Genomic DNA, 24,217 nt, shown 5'->3' on the forward strand with positions numbered 1-24,217 from the left:
CAAATCATTTTTTTTAATGTGCCTTCTGCCATCGGGCGTCACTTCATTTAAACACCCATCCAAATTTGTCTCTGGGCCTAATTAAGACTGTAATTAAAAGCACAGCAGCGCCGATAAATTCCTAATTTGACATAGGCTAATGGCCATGCTCATTATAATATCTTTGCGGCCGCGTTTAATTAAAGTCGACCCCTGCTTTGTTTGCACGCTGTAATGCGGTTTGTCTAAATGAAGCTCAATAGAAAGGCAGTACAATTCAAGTTTTGGGAGGAGGCGGAGGTGGCGGAGGATTGAAGCGGGGGTTATTATACTATTGTCCGCCCCTTAATCCGGTTGGCTCAGAGACTGCCCGCAGGCCAATTTGTAAGTGGTTTGCGGAGCTGCCAATCACAGCAGACATCCTCTCCTCAGGCTGTGGCAACGAAACATCTCAGTTGCTGTGTGGAGAGATTTGACGGAGGGACGCTGCTGTACATGGACCATCACTGCGCCTGCAATCCGCCGCCTGTTCACACACACGCATGTAATGCCTCGCTGAAATCTGGACGTACACGTTGGAGACGACAAGCGTGTCAATATTCCATCTTTGCATGTATGGAGAGGAGGAACTAGTCGCCGGGTCCGCGGCTGTTTGTCTTTTTTTTTTTTTTAAATCGTCCCCCCCTCCCCACCTATCACTCTAATTAGTCGGAGGCATGTGGAATCTCACCAGGATTAGGAATTGCTTCCCAATAGTGTGCCTGCTGTTGACGTTATGGACGGAGGTAAGAGGGTGTTTTTAAAAAATAATTTATTTATTACTCATATTTAATTCTGCTCCGCATAATTAAAAAAAAAATGTTTAAAATTCAAATTAAAAAGTTGGTGGGCGTGGAGAGATGCGTTGGCTCTTCGGCGACGCATATTCGCGTCACATTAATCGATAATTGAATTACGTAGCCGTCAGTTGTGGAGCATGTGATCGTGTTACCATGACAAGTGTAAGGAATTGATACAGGCTACTCTCCATTTTGGTTTAATGCTGACTCCTTTATTTGAATTTCTTCATCTTCTTGAGGGGAGAGAATTAGGCCTGAACCAAACAAGTTGTAAGTTGGATTGCATCAATTGGCTGCTGCAGCGGTTAATTCGCTCCCGTCTGAGAGTAACCTGATTGTCTAAAATCCCAGCGTGCAAACTGTACGCTGTTCACGTGCTCCATTCATGATGCAGAAAAATATTGTGGCACATCCACCCAATCTCCAAAACCTCTATACCGTTTTAAATGGAGAGTAAGACTCAGATTTGGCCACTTCCATACTATTTTTTTTTTACGCACCAGATTAAGATGTATAAATTATGCTGTAATTTCTCCACAAGAGCCTATATGTAGTTCTCTCTATTAAAAAAATGTATATACGTTGGTTGTAGATGTCCCAGTCAACCGGCTATTTCGAGCTGCAGCTGATCTCCGTGGAGAATGTAAACGGCGAGTTGGCGGACGGGGAGTGCTGCGACGGTCCCCGGAGCTCCCAAGACCTGAGCTGCACTCAAGACGAGTGCGACACTTACTTCAAAGTGTGCCTGAAGGAATATCAGATGGAGGTGGCCACCACTGGCTCCTGCACGTTCGGAGCTGAATCTACGCAAGTTGTCGGTGGAAATACGTTTTCTCTTAAGGGCGCCAACAATAACCCGAATAAAGTCGACGATGCTGGAAGGATTGTGATCCCCTTCCAGTTTGCTTGGCCGGTGAGTGATTTCTCTTGCTCCAGTTAAGCCTTTCTTCACCCTTTCTTCAGACAGTGCATCATTTTGAACCCGGTTTAAAATGTAGGGCGGGTTTGGGTTTTTTTCCCCCTCCTTGTTACATGTACCCGCGGGCACACACGCGCGCGCGCAAGCACACACCTGCAGAAACTCGTGGGTAGAAAACGCTCTGGTATTCTGCATAAATGAGGTTTTCCCCAGCAGCACCTACCTGGAGAAAAGTTCGTATTTTCAAAATAAGATCCACCAGATTAAAAAAAAAAAAAAAACTACAGCTAACAGTTGCTTCCAAATTTAGTTGACAGTCAGTTATTTTGTTGATTATTTCATCTAGAGCTTATTTCTCAAAGGTCTGAGCAACACATCAGAAGCTGAAACCCCCCAAGTTGGTTTTGCTTTGTTTTTTTTTTCTATTTGAAAGTGAGTAAAATTTCTGACCCATTATGAAAACGATTGCAGATTACCTTTAACTTTTGAGCAGCTACATCAACAATTGCTTGTTGCGGCTCAAATTGAAGCGATTCTCCTTTATACTGTTAAGACTGGAGGCAAGAACCTGTAAAGGAGTCGCAGTTGGAATAGATTTAAAGCAGTGATCCAAAATGATTTTGTAGCATCTCCCACCTCCTCTCTGTCTTATTACAGAGAAGCTAGACCTCATTAAAGGGGGTGCTTAGCAGCATCCTGTCCTTATGAGAACTGACACACATCGGGGCTAAATGATTGCATGCTTCACAAGGATCCGATTGCAGTTACAGTGTTTCGCAGTGTCAACTGGGTCATCTTTTAAAGTTGCCCTGATATATGAGGATTGGCTTTGTTCCAGGCCACCAGCTTGCACCTGTCAAGGCCGTGATGGGGTGATTACTCTGAAATGCTTTGATATGTAGATGGTGGCGGATGGGGAGTGCTTCTCCTTTTATGGAGAAATGGTTACGGCAATGCTTTTTACATCAGCAAATTGCTGATTTTAAAGTCAAATCAATTTATTGAGCCTTAGCTCGTTAACTTAAAGGTTGAACCTTATTGTTTGCTACTCGCAGTTTTGTGGGGTGATTGTTGGTGTGTGGGAGTGAAAACTCCTACTTTCACACATAGCAACATTCGACAGCCAAGTTTTACAGGTGTAGGAGAGTGAGGGGATGCAGCCTGGTTGTAGGTGCTGGTTGGATGAATTCTGTAATACAATAATGAATATGTTACATTATGCTCCAAGTTTGAAATATGCGTTCAGTTGGAGTGAATGATGCCTTTGGGTAGTAGCTCAGTGTGCACTTCTGGCTGGTTTTGACAACTCTCCGCCCCTCTTCAGCACCCAGGAGCCTCCTCTCATGCTGTGCTTGCCAGGTGGCTGCTTGTGGTCCTTCCAGGCCAGTTAACCTCATTTCCCTCCAGATAACTGATAGCTGATAAAGGAGCAATTTTACTGTTTGAGGTTTTTATGATAATGAGTGCTTTCCTTTGGACACTCTAATGTCAAGCACTGTTTTCACACAGCCTCGAACACCTAAAGGTGTTCTTTACTATAAAGTAGCCAGTGGAACTCAATAAGCGAACGCAGACGTCTGACACAGTTGGAGTAGACGTTAAAACGTCTTTAGGGGGATGTTTTGTGTCAAAGGAACTGTACTGCACATTATTGGCTGCTGTTTAGACCAGGATGTGTCTGCTGTCTTTTGAACTGCAGCTGAGGATGGATGACAAAATCAGCAGCAGTTTCCTAACTAATTGAGTGCTTAAGGTTTTATTATGATAAACGAAGTGAACTTAAGTACAAGTGGTTGACCAATAGTGAAATAACAGCTGCATTTACTTACTTTTTAGGTTCAGAGGAAATAATGTCTAGAAGTATTTGGATACAAAGTCATAATTTTGAGTGTATGCCACCACAGTGATTATTTGTGCAATAAATATTCAGTTTAAGTGGAGATGTTTAGCTTTAATTCAAGAGGCTGGGAGAAATCCTATTAACTGTTAAGGAATTAAAGCCATTAGGAGCTGTAATGTGATTGGGCAAATTAACATAATCATAAATTAAAATATTCATTTTCAATTTATTTATTTATTTTTTTGGGGGGAGGGGGGTCTGTTTTTTTGTTTGTTTGTTTTTGTTTTTAACTTTTCACTGAATCTGAGCAAAACATTGTGCTCTACACTTGAATTCATCGGTCTTTACCTGTCTTCTGTCACATTATTGCTTAAACATCAGCAAGCCAGTGACAGCTGGTTGGAAGCTACGAATGGCCATATGTTAGACTCCCTGCCCAGTGTTGTAGAGGTGATGTTGTATCCCTTGGATCATGAGCCGTTTTAGTCGATTCTTGGCGTGTCTTATAGACATTTTATTCTGTTCCTGGCGCCAATTACTGGTTTGCACCTCATGCTAGTGGAACCGAATGATAATACATCTACCACCTGGAGCAGGAGTGGGCAATTAATTTTCCCATGTTAACCTGAGAAAATGGGCCTGTTGTGGAGGACCGCACCAATAAGCTTCTGACGAGATAAAATTAACAGTGAGCAGTGAGTTCACCTTATTGTTGAAGTCTCTGCTCACTGTGAGCTCAACAATAAGGGCCCGTTTTCTCATGTGGCCCCTTGGGAACCTTAATTGCCCACTCGGGTACCTGGAGGTGTTCTTCATTTGAATTGATCCGACAAAGGGATTTTTCTGTACCATGGAAAGGATTCCGGGATAATCAACAGCTTTTGTGCAAATAGCCCAAAGGCTATGTTAATTGCCTTTGATGAAAAGGATGGAGCACCATATTTATTCACGACTTAAAATGCCTGAAATCTTTCCTCAAACTGAGGCAGCCTGCTGTGTCCAAAATGACTTGATAAAAGGCTAAAAGACAAAAAAGTCAATGTCTAGCAATATATATTCACCATCAAGTTATATTTCATCTGAGTTGAGTATTCTTTCGAGTCTAACTCAAATTTCATATGGACTAACTACATGGTTCATATCTCATAAAATATGAACCACTGAGGATCTCAACAACTTGAGGCAGAGGTGAAGAGGGCTGTTCTGGTGTGTCGTACTTCTGTTAAGTGCCCGGCTGATAACGTCGCAGTATTCCAGTGCCAGATGTCACAACAAGTCTTCGGGGTCACTGGCTGTGGCCTTGTTTCTTTCCTCACTGAAGAAACAAAGATGCAGTGTACTATTGGCTGTGTCATCTGGTCAACTGCCCATTTCGAGCCACATGAAAACCAGCGAGGGCTGGACTCTTCTGTCATCTTGAATCAGGCTTGAGCAGAATGAATGATTTTATTCCTGCTCCCAATTTTGATCCTTATCAGATGTTGATGTCAACAGAAAAAATTCTGCTTAGGTTGCCTTTTTTGATGATAATAAATGTTCTTGTTCATACTTAAACAGACACTTAATTAGTCATACACTTTCTTATGAAAGCAGAAATTTGAATCCTAGGATCCTGGCTATGCAAGTCTGTGTGTAATTTAGATCTATGGTTATGTTGCCTCTAAAGACACTAAGTTTCAATTAAACCGTTCACCTAAGGTAAATCTGAAAGTGAACATTTAATCTCAGTCTTGTGTAGAGCACTCAGGCTGTAACAAAAAAAGGTCATCATGTATTCCTGGAGACGATTGTCTCCACAGAAATAGTGGCTCTATACATCATAGCTTCTTGTTTCTTCTGTTCTTCTATCATCACACCAGTATGATTCAGCTGCTAATGGCTGATTTTTATCCATTCTTTGGAATTCTCCCAGTGATTCTCTATCTTGTTGTTCTCTTGACAGCATGCCAGTAAAAAGACTGATTAGTGATGCCACCTCTGAGCTCAGCCTCCACTTTTTTTCTTCTCTCTCTCTTTCTTCAGTCCTAAATTTACTGCTTATACTCTCGTGGCTTTAAATCTTTTTGTTAGACCGACATTCATATTGTAATTAGGATGTCACCAGAACCAATACTTAGAACTTTTGATTCAGATATTCTGACAACACGATGGTACTTGTGTTTTTCTTTATTACCGTGGGTACCGTGTGCAGCATATCTGCCACTACAGTTCTTCTGGAACTGAAGGGGGCAGCATATGTCTACAAGTGTTCCAGTCTGTCCTTACATGCTGAAGAAGAAAGATGTCCATAAGCACGCAAAAAAACAGCACATGGAAGATTGCGACTAGTACAACTGCTGCGATGTGTCCACCCTAACTTGCGGATAGGAAAGGCAGTAAAACCAATATCCAAGTGATACTGTCCAGCTTTGTAGACAAAGGGAGGAAATCCTTTAAATTTAGTGAAGGAACTATCCATAGACAAGATCTGTCCAAAGAATTCGAGGGGGAATGAGTTTCAATGCAACATCTTCTTAAAATATTATTTTTCTTAGGAAATATTGCTGTTTTGTTTGAGATAGCTGGCATTGCAGCTGAAAAATCAACTGTGTTCCCAATGCTAACGTTCAATCTCGTAATGTTAGTAGGCAACGCAGGAGCCATCCTAGCATTTCAGTCCTGTCAATAAAATATAATAACCTTCGGAGGGACTCTGCGTAGAGCTGCTGCTGCTCCACATCAAAATGACCCAGCTGAGGTGGTTCAGGCGTTTGGCCAGGATGAGCGCCTCCTGCATGAGGTGTTCTAAGCATGTCCTACCAGAATAAGGCCTCGGGGTAGACCCAGGACACGCTTGCATCTTTGGGCTGGCCTGGGAACACCACTTCCATGTTCACTTGAATAGGCTGGAGGACGAGGGACGGGGAGGTCTCAGCTTCTCTGCTTAGTCTGCTGCCTCTGCAAGCCAGCTTCAGAAAAAGGATTGATGGATAAAAATCTGTTTCCCATAGAAATCTATATGTCTTGTTATTTTTTTTAAATTTTTTAATTTTTATAATCGCAGCCATCGCCATCTGGTGGCCTTCAAATAGAATGCAGGTTTTTCCACATAGAATTCAGAATGCACCGAATTGGTTTCATTTGTCCAAACTGGAAACGAAATCTACCAAATCTTTGTTAGACATTGCTTTGTGTTTGGCTACTATCACCCATCTTGTCTGTAAATTACTGAACATTATGGTGATGGAGCTGCTCTGATTGGAGGTTCTTGACTTGGGTCCCAGTTGATTATGTGCAGACTGGGCCAAAGGGGAAAAAAAGGAACAGACTCAATGATGGTTAAATCAGGGTTAGGCTAGTCATTTCCCTGCGTTTCCATTATTTAGGCCAGACTAGGTTAATCACTGATTTTCTTAATCTTGGCCTTAGAAAGATTAAAAATAAGCCTATTTGCTCATTAAATTAAAAACAGCATTCATGTTTAATAAAGCCCATGGACCTTATGCAATGTAGATTCACATGCTCCAGCTCGCAGATGAGCTGACCAAGTTAGTGCCTTGTTTGGCCACTCTTATTGAGTTTTCTTTTTGTTGGCTCATGCTGTGTGTGCACTTCTGGAGAGCAAGTGAAAGAGAGAGCCACGTCTTACTTCCATTTGAACACTAATGAAATTGCTGGTGGAATTTCTTTTCCTATCTTTCTCTCATCCTCCCTGCCCTCAAGTGACATCAGCCGGACGTCCGTTTGATGTGATCCTGCCTGTAACTCTATCCGCTCCAGGCTTTGACATGTATCAAGCCTCCATCCTCACTCTGCTAGTAAATGGATGTAGGGAAGTAGTTTAAACTCTACTGGGATCTACACCAGGCATCAGTGTCATTAAAATGCTTAAACTACATATTTCTTAAAATAGTTTGTTTCCTAGAATAAAGAGTTTTTAAACACTCTGACCCATCTATGATAAAGGGATAGTGAGTGTGCTACAGGTTGGTTTATTTGTTCTTCCGCTCACGCACTCCCTTAATGTGTAGTTGGTCTCATGCAGCTGATTATTTCAACTGTGAGAAGATTTGATTCACAATTAAATGGCATCTTAACTTAGCCGTACCTGCTAAATTTTATTTTACATAACTCTTTTCTGGAGCAAACATAAATTATTGGAATTCCTGTTTCATGCTTCTGTTGAGAATAAAAGTACAAAAACTCGACTGACTCCTAGAAGATGGTCAAGGACACAGTCCCCAACTCAATCATTGTGCTCGTATCAAGTTATGAATTATACTTCCTAGGATAAAGATGCACATTCTCTGATACTAGGTAGTAATTGTGTTAAAGTATGCTGTGCACACATTTGACAGGTGTGAAGTACTTGCAAGATGAATGGAAAAAGGAAGTGAAGTGGTTGGATACTGCATCTAGCAATATATATGCATATCCAACACCACATATCACCTACAACATGTGATCTGTTTGCTCCTGACCCGTTACGAGAGTAAAACTGTAGCAGACAAAACCTTCTAACATAGAACTCTAATTTTTATTTTATTTTATGTCTTATAAACGTCAGCAAATTTGAGCTTGAGCAGCGGAAAATGTTCTTGAGTATCATCGCATTTGTCAGACAAGCAGACAAGGATTCTTATTTATGCATCTGAATATGAGAATGAAGCAGAGCAGAGCATTTCAGTGCTTTAGTGATGCACTTTGGCTCATGTAATGTAGGTCTTTCCTCCTTCCTCCCCTCTCTGGCTGAGGCGGCAGCTATATTTTTTTTTTTTTTTTTTTTTTCGACGCGCATGCACACACGCAGAGAGAGAGAGAGAGAGGCTAATGCAGGCTGCCATGGTTAACCACACCTGATACGGAGCGTGTCAGAGCTGTTGCTAGGAGACGGCTGCATAGGCCTCTAGTAAACAATTATCTTTCCTCTGTGTGGCTCCCTCCCCCATCCATCCTCCTCTGGTCCCAGGGCTGGTCTGTGGAAAGCTACTCACACGAGTCTCACCTGTGATTCAGCGTTGTTCTGTATTGATTATACAATTAGCCACTCGCACTGAACTCCCAAAGTGACATAATGGGACGTAAGAGGGCCTTTCTTTTTTTTAAGATGTGGTAGCCTACAGTTTTATTACTTTAAGCTTTACTGCAGAATGAGATTTTTTTGTTCCTGAAATGATTGTCCATATTCTTCCAATTTTATTGAAAAAAAAAAAGCCTGTAAATTATTAAACAAAGATGTAAACAGATTAAATTTATCAGGCAGTAGCTCCACACTTTTGGTTCTGACTTAGCGGACTGACGTAAACAACAGTCCAAATGCTCTATGCTACTGAGTGAGATGGGGCTTCAGTGAACTGTGATGAACTGACAGTTGGTTTACTCCTAGATTATCATGAAAGCCTCACTAATAACTGGATCATTTCAGTCTTTACAGCTCTCATCTTTTACAGTTAAGTGCGATTACAGATTCAATCTTTGGACATTTATTGCAGTTTCACGCTCTTTGACTCGTGTGTCTCAAATGGGAATCAAACCTCTCCTAATGAGCTCGTAAATATCATGTTCATGTTCTTCTCTGTGCTTGTCAAAAAAAAGAGGCGTGAGAAGAAAATGATCACTTCGGCCTCTTTTACTGGTTGCTTTCCAGCACATTTCTGTAAATCTAGCACGTGTATATATAAAGTTTCTTATGACTTCAGAGGAACTCGACAGTTATTAATGTCAGACAGCCACTTTTGTTTGTAACATAAACATAGCATTATCGCTAAGTCTTGGTGACTGAAAGTAATGCTTCTGTTTTATTGTAAAAACGGTCATCACAATTAACTAATTAATTGGCTTTGGATATTGATCTTTAAAAATAAGTCGACTAAAAATAAACCGTAAACGCCAAGTTTGTTTTTAAAAGGAACAAAATCTCTAGAATCACAGCTGTTTTCATCAACACTGGTAAAAATGTTGCAGATGGGTATTTTAAGAAGATGTGACACATCCTGTTTCCACACTGTATGAAAATAAGCTCATTATTTTTCTTTGGCATAAACCATATTTTAACCCCTGCACTGTGAATGCCCTGCCATAGGCCCGTGTGGCTTTGTCATGTGTGAATGTGTAAGCCACCCATTCAAATGGGCTTTAAGTTGCCATTGAGCCATTTCCTATAGGGTCATGCGAACACCTTATGCAAACATAACCAGAGGCAAATTGACGCACAAAATTTCAAATTGCATCTGCGTGGTCCAACATGCAGACTCTTGGACTCTTGTCATTTTCAGTGGTAAAGGTTTCAGTTCAGATTTCATTGATGTAAGTAGAAGAGGGAAAATGATAAATGAATAAAACGGCGAGATTTAGCACAGTGAATCTGTTCTACAGTGTACCTACTGTAATTTTATAACATCCGCTGTGTACTTAATGCCTTCCTTAGCTCGACTACATCCATAATGTATCGAAGTTTACTATCTAAACGTCTTTTTATTTTTTGTTTTTATCAGTGTATGTAAGGTTGGTAACTGAAGGATTTTTGTTTTTTAAAAAGTCCTGTCTAGAAGGGGACTGCATGTGCTCTTTTGTTGTGATCTCACAGGTACTGAGGGTGTCTTCATGAACACGTTTAAGACTTTGGTCTGAGTACTCTCTTGTGGATCTGAGCTCATGGGACAGATGGGGAAAACTCCACTGTTTACGTCTGCAGAGTCTCTGCTCAAAATTAAACTGATGTTTTCAGATTTACTGTAAATGCACAGTGCACCTGCTCCACCCTAGTGTGTGTGGGGGTTTTTTTCTGCTAAAGATCAATGATATATTTGGTATGTTTCACATTTAAAACACTGGAGCAAAAGCACTGTCTGGTATATCGTCAGTCCATTTGGTAGCCGGTGTTCATATTAACAGAGGAAGAAGTGCAATTGGTCCAAATGAAGTGTAAAAAAAAAGGGGGGGGGGGGTGACTTGATCTACAGATGTAGGCTCAAAGTTACACCTGAAAGGACTCACAAGCACTGCTGTATGACATCAACTGAACTCCTTCATCACAGGTGATGGTCTTACTTTTTTTTTTTTCTGGTGGAAACCTTTTAAATCATATCACAATTTCTTTTCCAGTATTTTCACCACATACTTTAAAAGTCATTATGTCTCTTATTGTAAAAACATTGCTTAAGTAGGTGGCACAGTGAACTGCTTGTCAACGAATGCTGCACATGTTATTTGTATAACCCTGTTGTACAGTAAGTTGTGTGTCTGCACATGTGTGTATTTCCATGGTCACTCTGCATCGAAGCGTGTTGTTGTGGCCCACCACATCCCCTGCCTCTTGTTAAATGAATGGTGTGCAGGTGCGAGAGGCTCCTTGTGGGGGTAATTAAAGCATGTCATTACATGGGCAGTTAAATTGTCACTGTTCTGTTGAACTTGTTTGAAATGATAATGGGGCTATGCTGGAGGCGGTCCTGTGTTGCACTCCAGTCAGGAGCCCTGTTGCTTTGGATCAGGAATTAGCCTGTTAATGTTTCTGAAGCACGCTTATTTCTCTAGTACCTCTTAGACCTCTGAAGGCAAATTAACTCCAGAGGAAGTAATTTGCAAATATCCAAGACGCTGCAGTAATGGAGATTTAACCTGTTTGAACTCTGACTTGTTTGTCACACTTGGCACGCATCGGGATGAACTCATGACATGTGGCATTTCTGTCAATAGTTTTGTGACCGTCAGCCTCGTCAGTGAATTATTTTCAGCTAACTTACAGCATTTATACATGTTCTTTACTCAGGTGTGACAAACTGCCTTTGTAGCGTCACCCCTCACATCCCCACCACATCTTAGCTTTTAGCTTATTTTAATTGTAACTCTAAACTAGCACACGGCGACGCCGAGCTCGTTAGCCTTTGTATACACATGTGCATGTGTCAGTGTTTGTTTTGCGTGTAACACAGTCTTGGATTATGCTGGTTAATTAGCACCAGGAGGGGAGGGGTTTGTTGTATTGGAAGTGCATGGGTAATGACCCTGTTGGCATAGTAGCAGCATGCTCAATGGGCCGTGTGTGTGTGTGCACAGCCGGTATATGCCAGCCAGCCAAATGCCTTGCCTTCAGTACGAGATCTCTTGGCACACGACTCTGGCAGGCGTGCAGAACTCATAGCCCTCCACCTCTCTACCCGGAGAGATGCGACTGTCTGTAATCTGCTTCCTCAACTACACCTGTGGTTGCAATGGTGAAAATAAATGATGCCTAACTTGACTGCTAGAGGACATTAAAAAATAAACCAAACATAATCCTGTGATTTATTTGCCAGCTTCTCCTCCTTTAAAGATGTTAAAATCACAGGATTATGTCATAAATATTTGATAGGTTGATGACATTAATCATATATTTGTGTGCTCTGGATTCTAATTGTCTTTATGACTGAAAATTAATTTCCTACTAGGTTATTTTAGAGTTTTTCATACCTTGAAACCTGGAATGGCCACCGTGCTGTTCCAACACTGATGTCAAGAAGGGTCAAAAACCATCCAACCTTTTTGCCTGCCAACATATGCAAGGACTTTGCCACTGGAGGTCTTTGATCCTTGCCTCTGAACAGATTGAGGAGCTAGTCTGAGAGATTTACATTTGAAGTCCACTCTACTGGCAGAAGTGATGGGAAGCTCACATTTTTATTTTATTTTTTTCAAATGTTTTACCCTGAAATGGCTTCCCAAAATCCTATACCCGAGCATGCTTTCCTTCCCTTGGAAACTTCTCTGCTTTGGGGTTGCTTGATTACTGATCCTGATTCATTAGGAAATGGCAATACCAGATGAATTCTGTTATTTCTCACCTTACCTGGTACTAAATATTAAGGGTGACATAGCATGTCATATCTCTCATTAATCCAGATTTTTAGCAGTTCTTCCAGAGATCCTGTGTCACATGCTCTTGTGTCCAGTCTACTAAGGACTTCTAGTGCGGTGCCTTTACACTAGAATAGTGTAAACTCGGCCCTATTAACATCAAAAGCTGGGATTGACATCGCAGATTAATGAAGATTACATGTGGCGATTACTGGCCATGGAATGAATTGTGATGACCTTTTGTCCCATCAGAAGGCAATAAATCAGGAGACATCAGTTAAACCCTCTGTAGACGAGCTTGGAGGTGTGCATATAGGCTACTTTCAGTGGACATGCGAGACAAAAATAGCTCAAGGACACAGACGGGGCTTTTTTGTTTTTGTTTGTTTCCTTTTAAATTGCGAGTGCTAATCTGAGACCTTTTTTTTATAGTAACTATGTGAAAGTCGTTCTCAAAGCTCTGTTGATATCCCAACTTTCCCCAGGGGACAGAAATTAGTCAATCAAAGCTGTGATCTACAAAGCAGACGCACCCCTCCAACGATACGGAATTGTTGGCAGACGGGGATGTTGCATGGGATTACACACCAGCCCTGGATCTCACATTCTCAGTATTCTTCGAATGCAAACCCGCACGTCGCCCCCACATACAGAGGGCTGACCCCTCTTTTGAAAAAGAAGCGTGCAGATCCCATGCTTAGTGACCCCAACCTGCCCCGGCTTCCACTTCCCACTGCCACCTCTCTGTTCCCCGTCCCTTTTATTATTTCAACAGCCACCTTCCACTCACCCATCCACCCATCGTCTGGCGTGGGAACCTACACCTGTAGCTCTCCCCAGACATCACTAGTGGTACATCCTTTGCTTTTATCAGCATTGTGGTCTACTGTGGAGAATTAAAATAACTACCTGGAATAGATAATGATTATTTTTTCCTTAAATGTCAGTGCATCATTACCTCAAACAAAGTCACTGAGTGCATCCAACTAACATCCTTTGTTTCTTACCACTGCTCCCCCTTCTTGACTTGAAAGCTAGGATTTCTCCAAGTAAATCCCCTAATCCATTAGGAAGGGTTTTGGAGATTTGACTGCAGATACTTTGTAGTCTCAAATGATGTATTTCACGCTGTCAGACATGGCTGATGTGTTTTGAGTTGAAAAAAGGGGCAGGTTAATGATGTTAGGATACTTTCTGAGTCTGATTATATGATTAGGACTTGCACAGGAGCCACTGGCGGCTTGTTTTGACTTCAGCAATTCAACTGTGCTGCTCAGGCTCAGTAGCACACATGCTGACACTAATTGTCCCCGTGCTGACTGTGTCTCTTCATGGACAATGGTTTTGATTGGAATGGGGGTGAGTTACGGTGTTGGGACAAGGGTCTTTGTTCAGTTGCCTTCACCCCCTTCCCTCCCCCACTCCTCCCCTTTATCCCTCTGCCCATCCATCTATCTTGTTCCAACCATTTGGGCAGCTGTCACTTAATCCAGCTAATCACAGACGGGGACGGTCTGTGGGAAACCAGACTAGTCCATGGCTTTGCTCATCCCCAGCATGCGCTGATTCGGGACTGTTTACTCAAACATTTACTACATGTAGGCATGTAAGGAAGCCTGGACTTAAAGTAAACCCTAAAAGGTGCAAGTCACGGTATGACCACCCCTTCTTTGTTTAATCTTTGAATGTGCGTCACGACGAGGTTCGTCTCTCTGCATAGTCTCACAGACAGGCTTCATTCTAAGATCTCCTGTCCCAAATGCATGTATTGCCACTTATAGTTCCTCTTTATATCCACTGGCATATGCACCCACCCATCCAAATGCTCTGAGTGGGTCGGCCAGCCCACCCTTTTGTTGTTGGGGGAGGATGGGTGTTTAGAAAGGTCAGAAGCCGTCTACGTGTCGTGGGATGATGCACGTTCATGTATAATAATCCACGTTTGAGCCCGCATCTGTTGTGTGTCTGCGGTCGGATGGGTTGGCAAAGCTTCCGGCAACAGAAGCACGAGTCTGCCGATGCCCTGATCCCCTGATTTCTCTTAACTCCTAACTATAGCTTTCCATCTCTTCACGCCAGCCCTGTTTTCTCTTCTAATGTTGTCTTGCCTGTATACGTACAATCTCATACACCTGCACTCCCAATCCTTATTAACCCAAGCCCTCCCGCTCACACCTATCCTGTCATCTTCCATCCCGTTCTCTTTTCACCAATGATCTTCCACAATAACACTCCCCTCCCCTTCCTCCCGCTGCCACCCACAGCCAGACAAGCCTCTTTAATCCCACAGCCCAGCAGCAACTAGCCTACCAGCTTGTTGGTCCCCCAGAACAACAACGTAGGCAGACGTACACATGTTTTACAGTGACCCTCCCTGATTTCTCCTCCTCATTTCATTCAACTTTAAGTAGCTCAAATACTACTATCTTTTTTTTTTTTTTTTCTTCCATCCACACTGAGAGTAATGCCCCGTCATTGACATTACACTAGAGATCACAGCAGTCACACTGTGGCTACTACAACTGTCACTGGCGGTGACGTAACGAGTGCTATTTAGGTCAGCTAGTTGCCTAGCAGTGTGCCCTGCAGCACACCAGCTAGATTACTGTGATACTGGTTAGCTTGGTTATTTTGTGTGCGGGTGTTTACTCGAGCAGCATCAGCTGTGCAGAATGCTCAAGTTTTTGCTGCATCGTTGCTTAAAACGCAAACGGTCGTCTGTTTTATTCACACTTAATGGAAACCAATTTCAGTCCATAAACTGACTTGCATTAGAGTGGGCGGTCTCATCTGTCCATTGGTCGAGGTGAGTTAAGCAACCAGAGGAGCTTTCACATTAATGAAATACCATCAATAGATCACCAATCGTATCTTTGCTCGTATTAATTGCACAATAATTTCAGCAGAGGGTAAAACCCATGTAGTGCTGTCGTACTGGTTAACTGTAAAGCATAACTTGGACAGAAACAAGATAATCCCCTTAGCTGCTGCTTTCTTTCACTGTCTGACAACCAAGGATAAAGCCAATTCATCTCACACAGCTTATACTGGCAAAGTGACCGTACATTTTTGCAGATTTTTCTTTTTTTAAATTTCTTTTTTGATAAAAGGCAAACTTAAAAACTGGAGACTGAAGCAGGAAAGATTGGCTTTGGTTTTTTGGTTCATTCAGACAAACAAATCTATGGCTCTTTACCTGATTTGATCTCCATGATGGCACTAACCTTGGGTGCCAGAATTTTTATATAATGGCTGCTAAACTTCATTAAAACAAAATCAACATGAGTGCCTATAGATTCATTCTGTTCCACTGGATTGAGCCAAAGAAAAATTAGACATCACTTTTGCACATTAGACTGAAATGTGTACATGTGATCATAGCCCCTGCCTGACATGTACTACATTTTGTAGTTGTATTCCTGAATGGCTCTTATCTCGTTTTGATGTGTTTGGACCGCTCTGTAAGGGTACAAAAACTCTTTTAAACCAGCTATAATCCCAATACCCAATGCGATGCATTATCTTCCTGTCATGTACTTTTCACATCGAAGTCCTGTTCCCTGTCTTGGCTCTTTTCCACAGTTGTACTTGTTGTCTTACACTGTCAATGAAACCCAATGATTCAGCAGTAACTTCAGCATACCTTTGGATAATGGGGCCGAGGTCCATATGAGACGCTGTAGTAGCAGTAAAATTGATTTTTGTATCCGTGCGAGCTGATGTTTGAGAGCAGCACAGCTGAGGCTAAAATGATCATCTCCATGGTTCGGTCTGTTTTTAGGAAACGACTGTCATTATTAATAAGTACTGCTGTGATTTTTAGGAACAAAATGACAAAGGCTGTTTAATGTTCCCTTTTTTCCCCCCTCTAGTTACAAAAAACAAAAACTGGTTGGAGAATATTTCATTGTCCTCAATTCCTCTTTGTCTTTAGATTTAAATGTCGACAAGGTTACCTTCAAGACGAGTAAAATAAATTGAAATTCTGTCTTGCATTGCTCACTGGGTTTCGCTACAACAGCCATGTCACAATTGGACTGGTCACAGTAATCACTGAATAAAGTGGAACTTTTCATTGTACAGCAGGCATTACAGTGAGGCCTGTGATTAATAGTCCCAAACATTTGTGCGTGCATTGGAATATAAGGTGTACTCTGATAGACTGTTTGCAACTTCATTTACTGGAAATGGATTGATTTCTGTTTCATTACTGAAGAGGGTGATTGTAGAAGGAAAAAGAGCTGCAAAAATGCAGCTTATGGACACAACTATTACATGTGCATGATCCTGAAGACTCCTGTTATTCACATTATACCAGTCAATGGCCAACACTTGGAAAGCTCATTTAGGCCCACCTGCACAAAACTGAAATAATGAGTCATAAATACCATGTGACTAATGTCTTTGTTTTTGCTTTTTCCTTCAGCGGACATACACGTTGATTGTAGAGGCCTGGGACTGGGACAACAAGACACGAGAAAGTAAGTTTAAACCTCACCTTCATCATACTGCTTTGGATTTTACTATGTAGAGTTTGTCAGTAAGAAGTGTTTAGTACAAATCTTGACTGGTGCTGGATTTCTTTGAGTTTAGTATCGACATCAGTACTTGAGTTTCTAATTTGATTTGATTGCAATCCAGTGTGTGTAGTAAGGGTTTTTTTTTAAATGTATTTTTTTCATTATTTATTTATTAATTTTAATACCGTAATGAGAACCTCTTACAGTTAAAAACACATGACGCTACATTACGTTTAATCATTTCCACTAAAATGTGCCAAAGATCTTTCCAGCATATCCTCCAAATTTCTTAAATACTTTGTGACACATAGTTTATTGATAGCTTAATGGCAGAGGTCACGAATTACAGGACAAGAGTCCTCATAAAGAATACAAGCCTTGGTTTTCCTTGGCTATGTTGGCTGTGGCAGTCAGTTTTGACCAGCTGTATCCTGTTTTCCTTTGGTTATGTCCGCTGGGTGGACTCCTGTAGAGCCTCTTTTTCCCCATCTGAGCAGTAGCCCAGTCTAGGAGGAAGAGGACACATTGAGGCATATAATGTCTGCATGTCTAGATGTAACTTTGATCTGTGAGGAAGGTGTCATTTTTCATGTGTCTCTATTAACTTTATGTGCATGCAAGGGTGAATTAATTTTTGTTTTGAATCATGCCATCCTGTCTTGTCCAGTCTTGAGCTTGTTCTGTTTATATGAGGTCACTGCATCCTGTTTTGTCCATAACATCAAACACACTTCCACTTGAGAATGCAGACAATGGAGAAGAAATAGATTTTGACATCATCACTCTTTGATTAGACTGTGCATGCCCTGTGTAGTCTCCTGTTTCTGCACTGATTGTGTACATTTACGGTAATTAGTTCTGATGTTTCTGAAGGTGGTACGGCCCAGTTGTTGAGTAACAGACCAGTTGATTATCTGCCAACTACTCTCGCTTTAGTCTCAGCCAAATTGCTATAAAGAAGATGAAGATTTTTTTCCCCCAAGAAATGGGACTCCTCACCAAGATGAGAAGGAAAATGCCAAACTATAGAAAAACCTTAATTACACTGTCCTTTGAATCTCAGGCAGCTTATATTTTATTTTATTTTTATTTTCATTGTTATTTTCAGATGTCACCGGATTTTATGTCCCAAATTTCTTACCTTAATGCCGTAAGTTCAAGAAATAACAAACACGTTTGGGTTTTTTTTGTTTTGTTTTTTGTTTTTTTTGTTTTTTGTGGAGGATGGTGGGCCAGTCTGCAGTAGTAGCAAGCTTATGTCAGAGTTGGGCAGTTATTACAGCTTTTCTCAGCAGGTGGGAGGGTTGGACAGGTCACACGTGAATTTGTCTTGTCAGGTATCTTTTCATTAGCAGTGGTGTCTTGTGCTTTTCTTAGCAACGTGTTAGAAGTAGGTTTATTTCATGAGTAATGGTAAGGCAACTTTTTATAAATGGGGAGACTTGTTAGAAAGACATGGACCTCATTCTCCAGTAGTTCTAAGACAGCGGTCCCCAAACTTTTTTGCGCTACATGTCAGACATGATTTTCACGGACTGGCCTTTAAGGCGTCGTCCATAAATACAACAAAATAAAAATTATACAACAAAGACAAAAACTGTGGTATTTTGTAAATACAATAATAAACGTGAATTCACTGTATAATTGTAACTTTATTAGCAGCGTCCTCCTGAAATGCGCCAACAACATTGAGAGTGCTCTCTGGTCGCTATGGTAACGCGTACATATTTCTTTCAAAATAAGACACATAACTACAACACAGGAAAAGACCCAGAGAAACAGAGTTATTAATAATAATAATAATAATAATAATAATAATAATAATAATAATAATAATAATAATAATAATAATAATAATAAAAATAATAATAATAAAAATAAATAAATAAAAAACCTGAAAACCATAAATTTCAAACCCAAGCCTGAACTCTCGCAGCCTGGTACCAAGCGACTCCCGTACTGGTCTGTGGCCTGGGGGTTGGGGACCGCTGTTCTAAGATGTCAAGCCTTCATCTAGATTTACAGAACAGAAAAGCATCATCTGAACCCCTTTGTTACTGATGGTAAAAGATTTTCTTCCACCAAAACATGTTTTCACTTGAGAAAACTTGTCATATATCATATGATAGCTAGTTAGCAACTACTAAAGCGCCAGTCACACAAATCTAGAGGCCTATCAGCTGGTTTTTTTTTTTATCTTCTTTTGTCTTCTTTGGTTGCACTGACTGGTCTGTAGGCCTTAGTAGAGCCAAGATCATGAACATTGAAGCACCAGTTCTAATACACCAGATCTATACTGGGCCAACACCAGGACACCACATATTGGTGAGAATTGGGGTGCAACAACCAAATCCGTAGTTTGATCTATACTAATGGATACATGTGGAACTGCAGCTTGAAGCCATTGTAACCATTGCAAGAAAAAACAAAAAAAGGAGCCTGTTAAGTCAGTTGGTAGTGCTGAAAAAACAGTGCTTGTATTAATATGGACACCAATGCTAATGAATCAATGCTGGGACATATTCAGTCTTCCTTCCTCATGTTTCCTTGTTCGTCCCCATTGTAGTGCTCCTTTTTCATTCACTTGCCTCTTCAGAGACCTCCTCACCCCAGTGGTGTACTCTGACTCACTGTGTACTAGAGGTGCACTCTAACTAGAACCTGTAGCAGGTGGAGACTTTGTTCAGAGTTTGCAGAACAGAACAGGGTCTGGATTTGCAAGCTACTGCAAAGTTGAATATTCTGGAGATTCTGGAGACACGCCACTCCAAGTGTAGCCATAGTTCACACTTGTCATGAACCAGCGATACTTAAGTTTTGCTTTTGCGTGTCATTGAACTATTTGTCGTTCTTTTTTTTAAGCAGCACTACTTAAAGTAGCACTCAAAGGAAAAACACAACAAATTCTTGAATGACATGTAAAATGCAGAAGGTGAAGGTAAAAGTAAATATGTTGTAGGTTTTTACACCGCCAGCAGGCAAGTGTTGTAAAGAGGGGAAAAAGTAATTATGGTGATCGACCGCTCAGGTGATTATTATTTTTATTCTTTTTTTTCATTCATTTTCATGCAGAATGATGTGTAAAAGATCAGTTAAATTCATGACATTCTCAGTCTGTTGAACTTGTCTGGCCTGAGTCAGCATCGGGGTCATGTCTGGTCCTACGTAAGAGCCTACCAGTGTGTCGAGGATGTCAGTGAGATTCCTCTCTTCCAGCGTCATGTCCTCCATAGCACCCCTCTTCCCTTCCCCCTGTGTCCTCAGGAAAGGCCGCCGGCTGTTTTCCTTGTGTTTATCGAGCAGGAAGTGGACTGGACTGGGTGGCCGGGCTCGGTGTTTAGACGCTTAGTAGCAGAGACCGGCTTGGGCCCCGAGCCCATTGTTCTCTATCTGGCAACCACCGAGGGTTATTTCTGTTATTGTTGCTTAATTTTGTCTGACATTGTCAGACCCCAGCAGAGGAATGTGTGTGCGCTTGTGTGCGTGTTCCTGCTTTAAAATGTCTTTGGAGCATTGAGCCCAAAGCCATGGAGGAAGTCACAGGCCCCCATATTTCCACAGAGATTGTTCTCCAGCTTTGACTCCACTGTGAAAAGATTGCCTGTTATTTCGTTCTGCCCCTCAGAAGTAGACTGTGTTTGAATGCTAGAGGATGATTGGCTTTAAATGTTTCACAGATGCTTCATGGTGGTGCTCGTTTAAAGCTCACAGATGCTATGTGCTGTTGCCAGAAAATTGACAATGAATTTCAAGAGCGCACTTAAAATTCAGTGGGTACAGTTGAGTGTGACTGTACGAATGGATAGAGGGTTCCACATTGGCGTCAGATTTTCAAATTGCTTCAAATAAATTAGTTTTTAGTCATCCTGATAAGTTTACCTCAGCCTTTAAACAACTTAGTTAATGGAGAGACTTCTGCATAAAGGTTTCACTCCTTAGATAGTGTTTTTTATTTTTTAAAGTGCTTGATTGATCTTCATTACCTTTTAAGTTGATGATAGCAAGTGGAAGCTTATTTACAGAAAGCAGTGACCTCTGATGCTGAAAAGCGAAGCCACCAGAAAGTGCCACAAACTGCAGTATCTCAAAAAACCTCCTGAGAGTGACTGAAGATGCAAGTCAGGTCCAAGAGACTCTCATATTAAAGTCTCCAACTGTAATCTGTAATCTTCTATATAAAGTCTACTGTTGACACTCTGTTAGAGGCTGTGGCTCGGTCTGTAACAGACGGACAGAAGCGTGCAATAGGCAGGGGAAAAAAAGTGTGAGGATCTCAGCCTGGGTAGTGGGTATTTGTTGGTTATTGCACAGCATGTGTGCCTTATTTATGTGGTCCAAGTGTTTGTCAGAGTCTGAAATCGGATCTGTTACACTTTTCTGTATTTTGTCTGTTAAACTAGTCGATCATTTTAAATCTGGCTTAAATGTGGAGTCTACCATACGTGCAGGCACCGCCTGTGCAACAAACGTTCAGACTTAATATCTCTGTAAATGCTCAATACCAGCCAGATTTTTTTTTTTTTTTCCCCATAGCCTTGGCTCTGTATTTTCAAAAGACATCCTCGCTATCCTTAATGGCAATCTCAGACACAGTTCTGGTGGTGAGCAGAGAAGGCTCCCTCACTTGCTGGTCAGACCATCGATTTGCAAGGGGGCAGCCAATCAGAAGAAAGCTGGCTTAAAAAGAGAGACTTTGAAATGTCTTGCTTTTATAAATGGGGAGAACTATGCGGCTTTACTTCGAGCTATGAGGATTGTTATGAACTGTGAATTATACAAATTAACTTGAGGGTTGAGAATAAATATGGAGCATTACAGAGCTTCATAAAGTTGGTAAAATGCACTGAAGTCTGGGACCGCCTAAAAATTTAAAATGAGTGACTGTAGTTGGTGTTTGTGTAGGGAATACTAATAAGCTGTGGTGCTCACTTTGAGGAAAAAGCTGGGAATGATTCTTTACATGGCACCAGGCAACATCAGGCTGTACTTAAACACCACTTTCAATTTACCTATTGCATACCTCTCTTATTTAGTCACGTTAGACTCTTCTCTCCCTCCTCTCACTGTAAGTGTAGCTGCTCTCAGCCGACAAGAGGTGTGAAAGTGAAATGAAGTGAAATATTAATTCAGGATATTATTTTAGCACAAGTACAATAAAAGCTTCTAAACCTTGTGTTGAACATGACAAGAGAAAGGCAATAATGAAATGTCATCGTCTGAGCTTCACACTTTGTGTCGACTCAGATGACCACAATGATCAAGTCAAAAAACTAAACTGCCCTATAGATGGATGTTTTGTCAGGACACCTTTTGAGTGGACTAATATCTGATCCAGTGTCAGGTTGAGTTGCTTTATGTGTGGTGAGAAGGAAGTGAGTCTGAATCGCACTAACTGGTGTTCACCCCGTTTTGTTTCAGCTGAGGAGGACCTGCTGATTGAGCGCAGCGCCCGCACTGGCATGATCAACCCTGGTGACCCCTGGCAGACAATCATGCACGATGGGCCCGTGGCTCGCATCACTTATCGTATCCGGGTAAAGTGTGACGAAAACTACTACACCAGCACGTGCAACATACAGTGTTCTCCTCGTGACGACTACTTTGGCCACTACCGCTGTGGACTTTCCGGCACCCGTGTGTGCCTGGATGGTTGGATGGGCCACGACTGCACAATAGGTGAGCTCCTAGCACCTTAAAATGTCTTCAAAAATAAAAAGAAATGCGTGAATGAATTGTAAAGATTCGCTGCCTTTTGAGATCTATTTAATGAGATGTCTTTTAAACTGTTTCTATTAAGTTTGGGTTCAGATTTTCAAAGGGAGTCCGATCAGTTTACTCTTTACTGATCATCAAGGCTATAATTATTAAAGTAAGATGGCAGAAATGTGCAGCATGCATAAATAAACGTAGAATGTTTGGTCAGGTCATTATTCTAAAGTCTAGCAGTGTTGAGGTCATGCTTGTGGGTGGTGTTGGAGAGAGTGGGGGGCCCTCAATAAATCATCCAACTGACCTTAGAAGATGAAGGGTGAAAAAGGGGAGGACAGCGCAGAAGGCCTGGCTTGTTTTTTTTTTTTTTAAAAAAGAGGGTGGTGTTTTATGCAGGCCATAAAGTTGTCTAGTCAGGGTGCCATGAATTTTCATGTCTTGTTGCACTTGTTAGGATGAAGGCAAACAAAACAAACCAGCGTCTCTACCACCCACTTTCTGTCTTGGTGCCCCCTTTCCTCCACTTCTTTAATTACCTGGGTTGCATGGGATGGGAAGAGATGCATTTAAATAAACACATTTTGTTTCTCTTTTTCTGTCTTAGCGATCTGCAAGCAAGGTTGCAACCTGTTACATGGCTCATGCAGTGTCCCAGGCGAATGCAAGTAAGATGACTGGGAAGATTTTATTTGATATGCAAAAATGTGAATCATAAATGCAGAATCTTTCTGTTTCTGGCGCTGTAATTTTCTAAATGTATCACATCTCGTAAAATGTTAGATCACTGTCATATTGCTCATGCATTTTTAGACGAAATGTTGGGATTTTTTTGTTTGTTTGTTTTTAAAACATAGAAAAATTGCATCGGTATTTCTTAAAAATTCAGCAGAGGAGCTAAATCTGTGGGGGTGGAAAGGCTGGATTTAAAGCAGAGGCACCTTCACTTGTCGAAGCCTGTTGTATTTTGTGTGCGCGCGTGTGTGTGTCAGCCTTTCCCTCCCTCGTGGGCATCTCCACCTCGGTTCAGAAGAAAAGGGCAATGCCGTACCAGCCTTCTTGTATTTTTAGCTATCCGAAATCCTCCTTAGAATACCAAGCACCTCATCAGGCTTCTGCAGCTCGGACTGAAGAAAGGGACTCGTCTTGGTGTGTGAATTTGACCACTGCAAAACGTGCTGGGAATTGTCAGATGCTCTCCCCATCCGCATTGCAGTCCTCCTCGAAGGGCAAGGGACAGGAGCTGAAATGAATATCCCGCCGTGTTATGTACATTTCCCAAAGTGGAAACGACAATTAGATAAAGTGACGTTGGATGTCCCAGTGAATCCACCTTTCCAGGATGTGGTACATCCCGTCGTCATTTCGCCACCCCCGTCTTTCACCTGCTGGATGGGGGGGGGAACGCTTGCCTCCATGTGTTAGGAAAGAGAGTTGGCCAAAAGCTGAGGAATGAGGGAATGGTGTTTTCTTGTGCCGTCCTTATTCTAGTTAGCGCATTCTTCTTAGTCATACAAAATGTCAAGTTGCAGTCAACAGGAAGTGTGACATCAATGGAAGAGCAGCAGTAAAGAGACTTCCTGCAGCGGCATGAATTTAA

At 41.6% G+C, this 24,217-nt stretch overlaps 1 protein-coding gene across 2 annotated transcripts in view; it reads left to right on the forward strand.

The window, feature by feature from the left end:
* The first annotated feature begins 313 nt into the window (after positions 1–313).
* Positions 314–24,217, forward strand: part of jag2b (jagged canonical Notch ligand 2b) — a 43,228-nt gene continuing 19,324 nt past the window's right edge. Inside the window, exons 1-5 of one of the 2 annotated variants that reach the window (XM_084952219.1) lie at positions 314–764; positions 1,411–1,731; positions 16,818–16,872; positions 22,330–22,587; positions 23,225–23,285. In XM_084952219.1, coding sequence (XP_084808345.1) covers positions 696–764; positions 1,411–1,731; positions 16,818–16,872; positions 22,330–22,587; positions 23,225–23,285 — 764 coding nt within the window. In that variant the 5' untranslated portion in view covers positions 314–695. The remainder of the gene's footprint in view (positions 765–1,410; positions 1,732–16,817; positions 16,873–22,329; positions 22,588–23,224; positions 23,286–24,217) is intronic. The other variant, XM_084952220.1, reaches the window with a different exon arrangement.

The sequence above is a fragment of the Perissodus microlepis genome, chromosome 15 (genome assembly GCF_051167445.1).
Source record: "Perissodus microlepis isolate ML-2025 ecotype Zambia chromosome 15, ASM5116744v1, whole genome shotgun sequence".
Lineage (NCBI taxonomy): Eukaryota > Metazoa > Chordata > Actinopteri > Cichliformes > Cichlidae > Perissodus > Perissodus microlepis.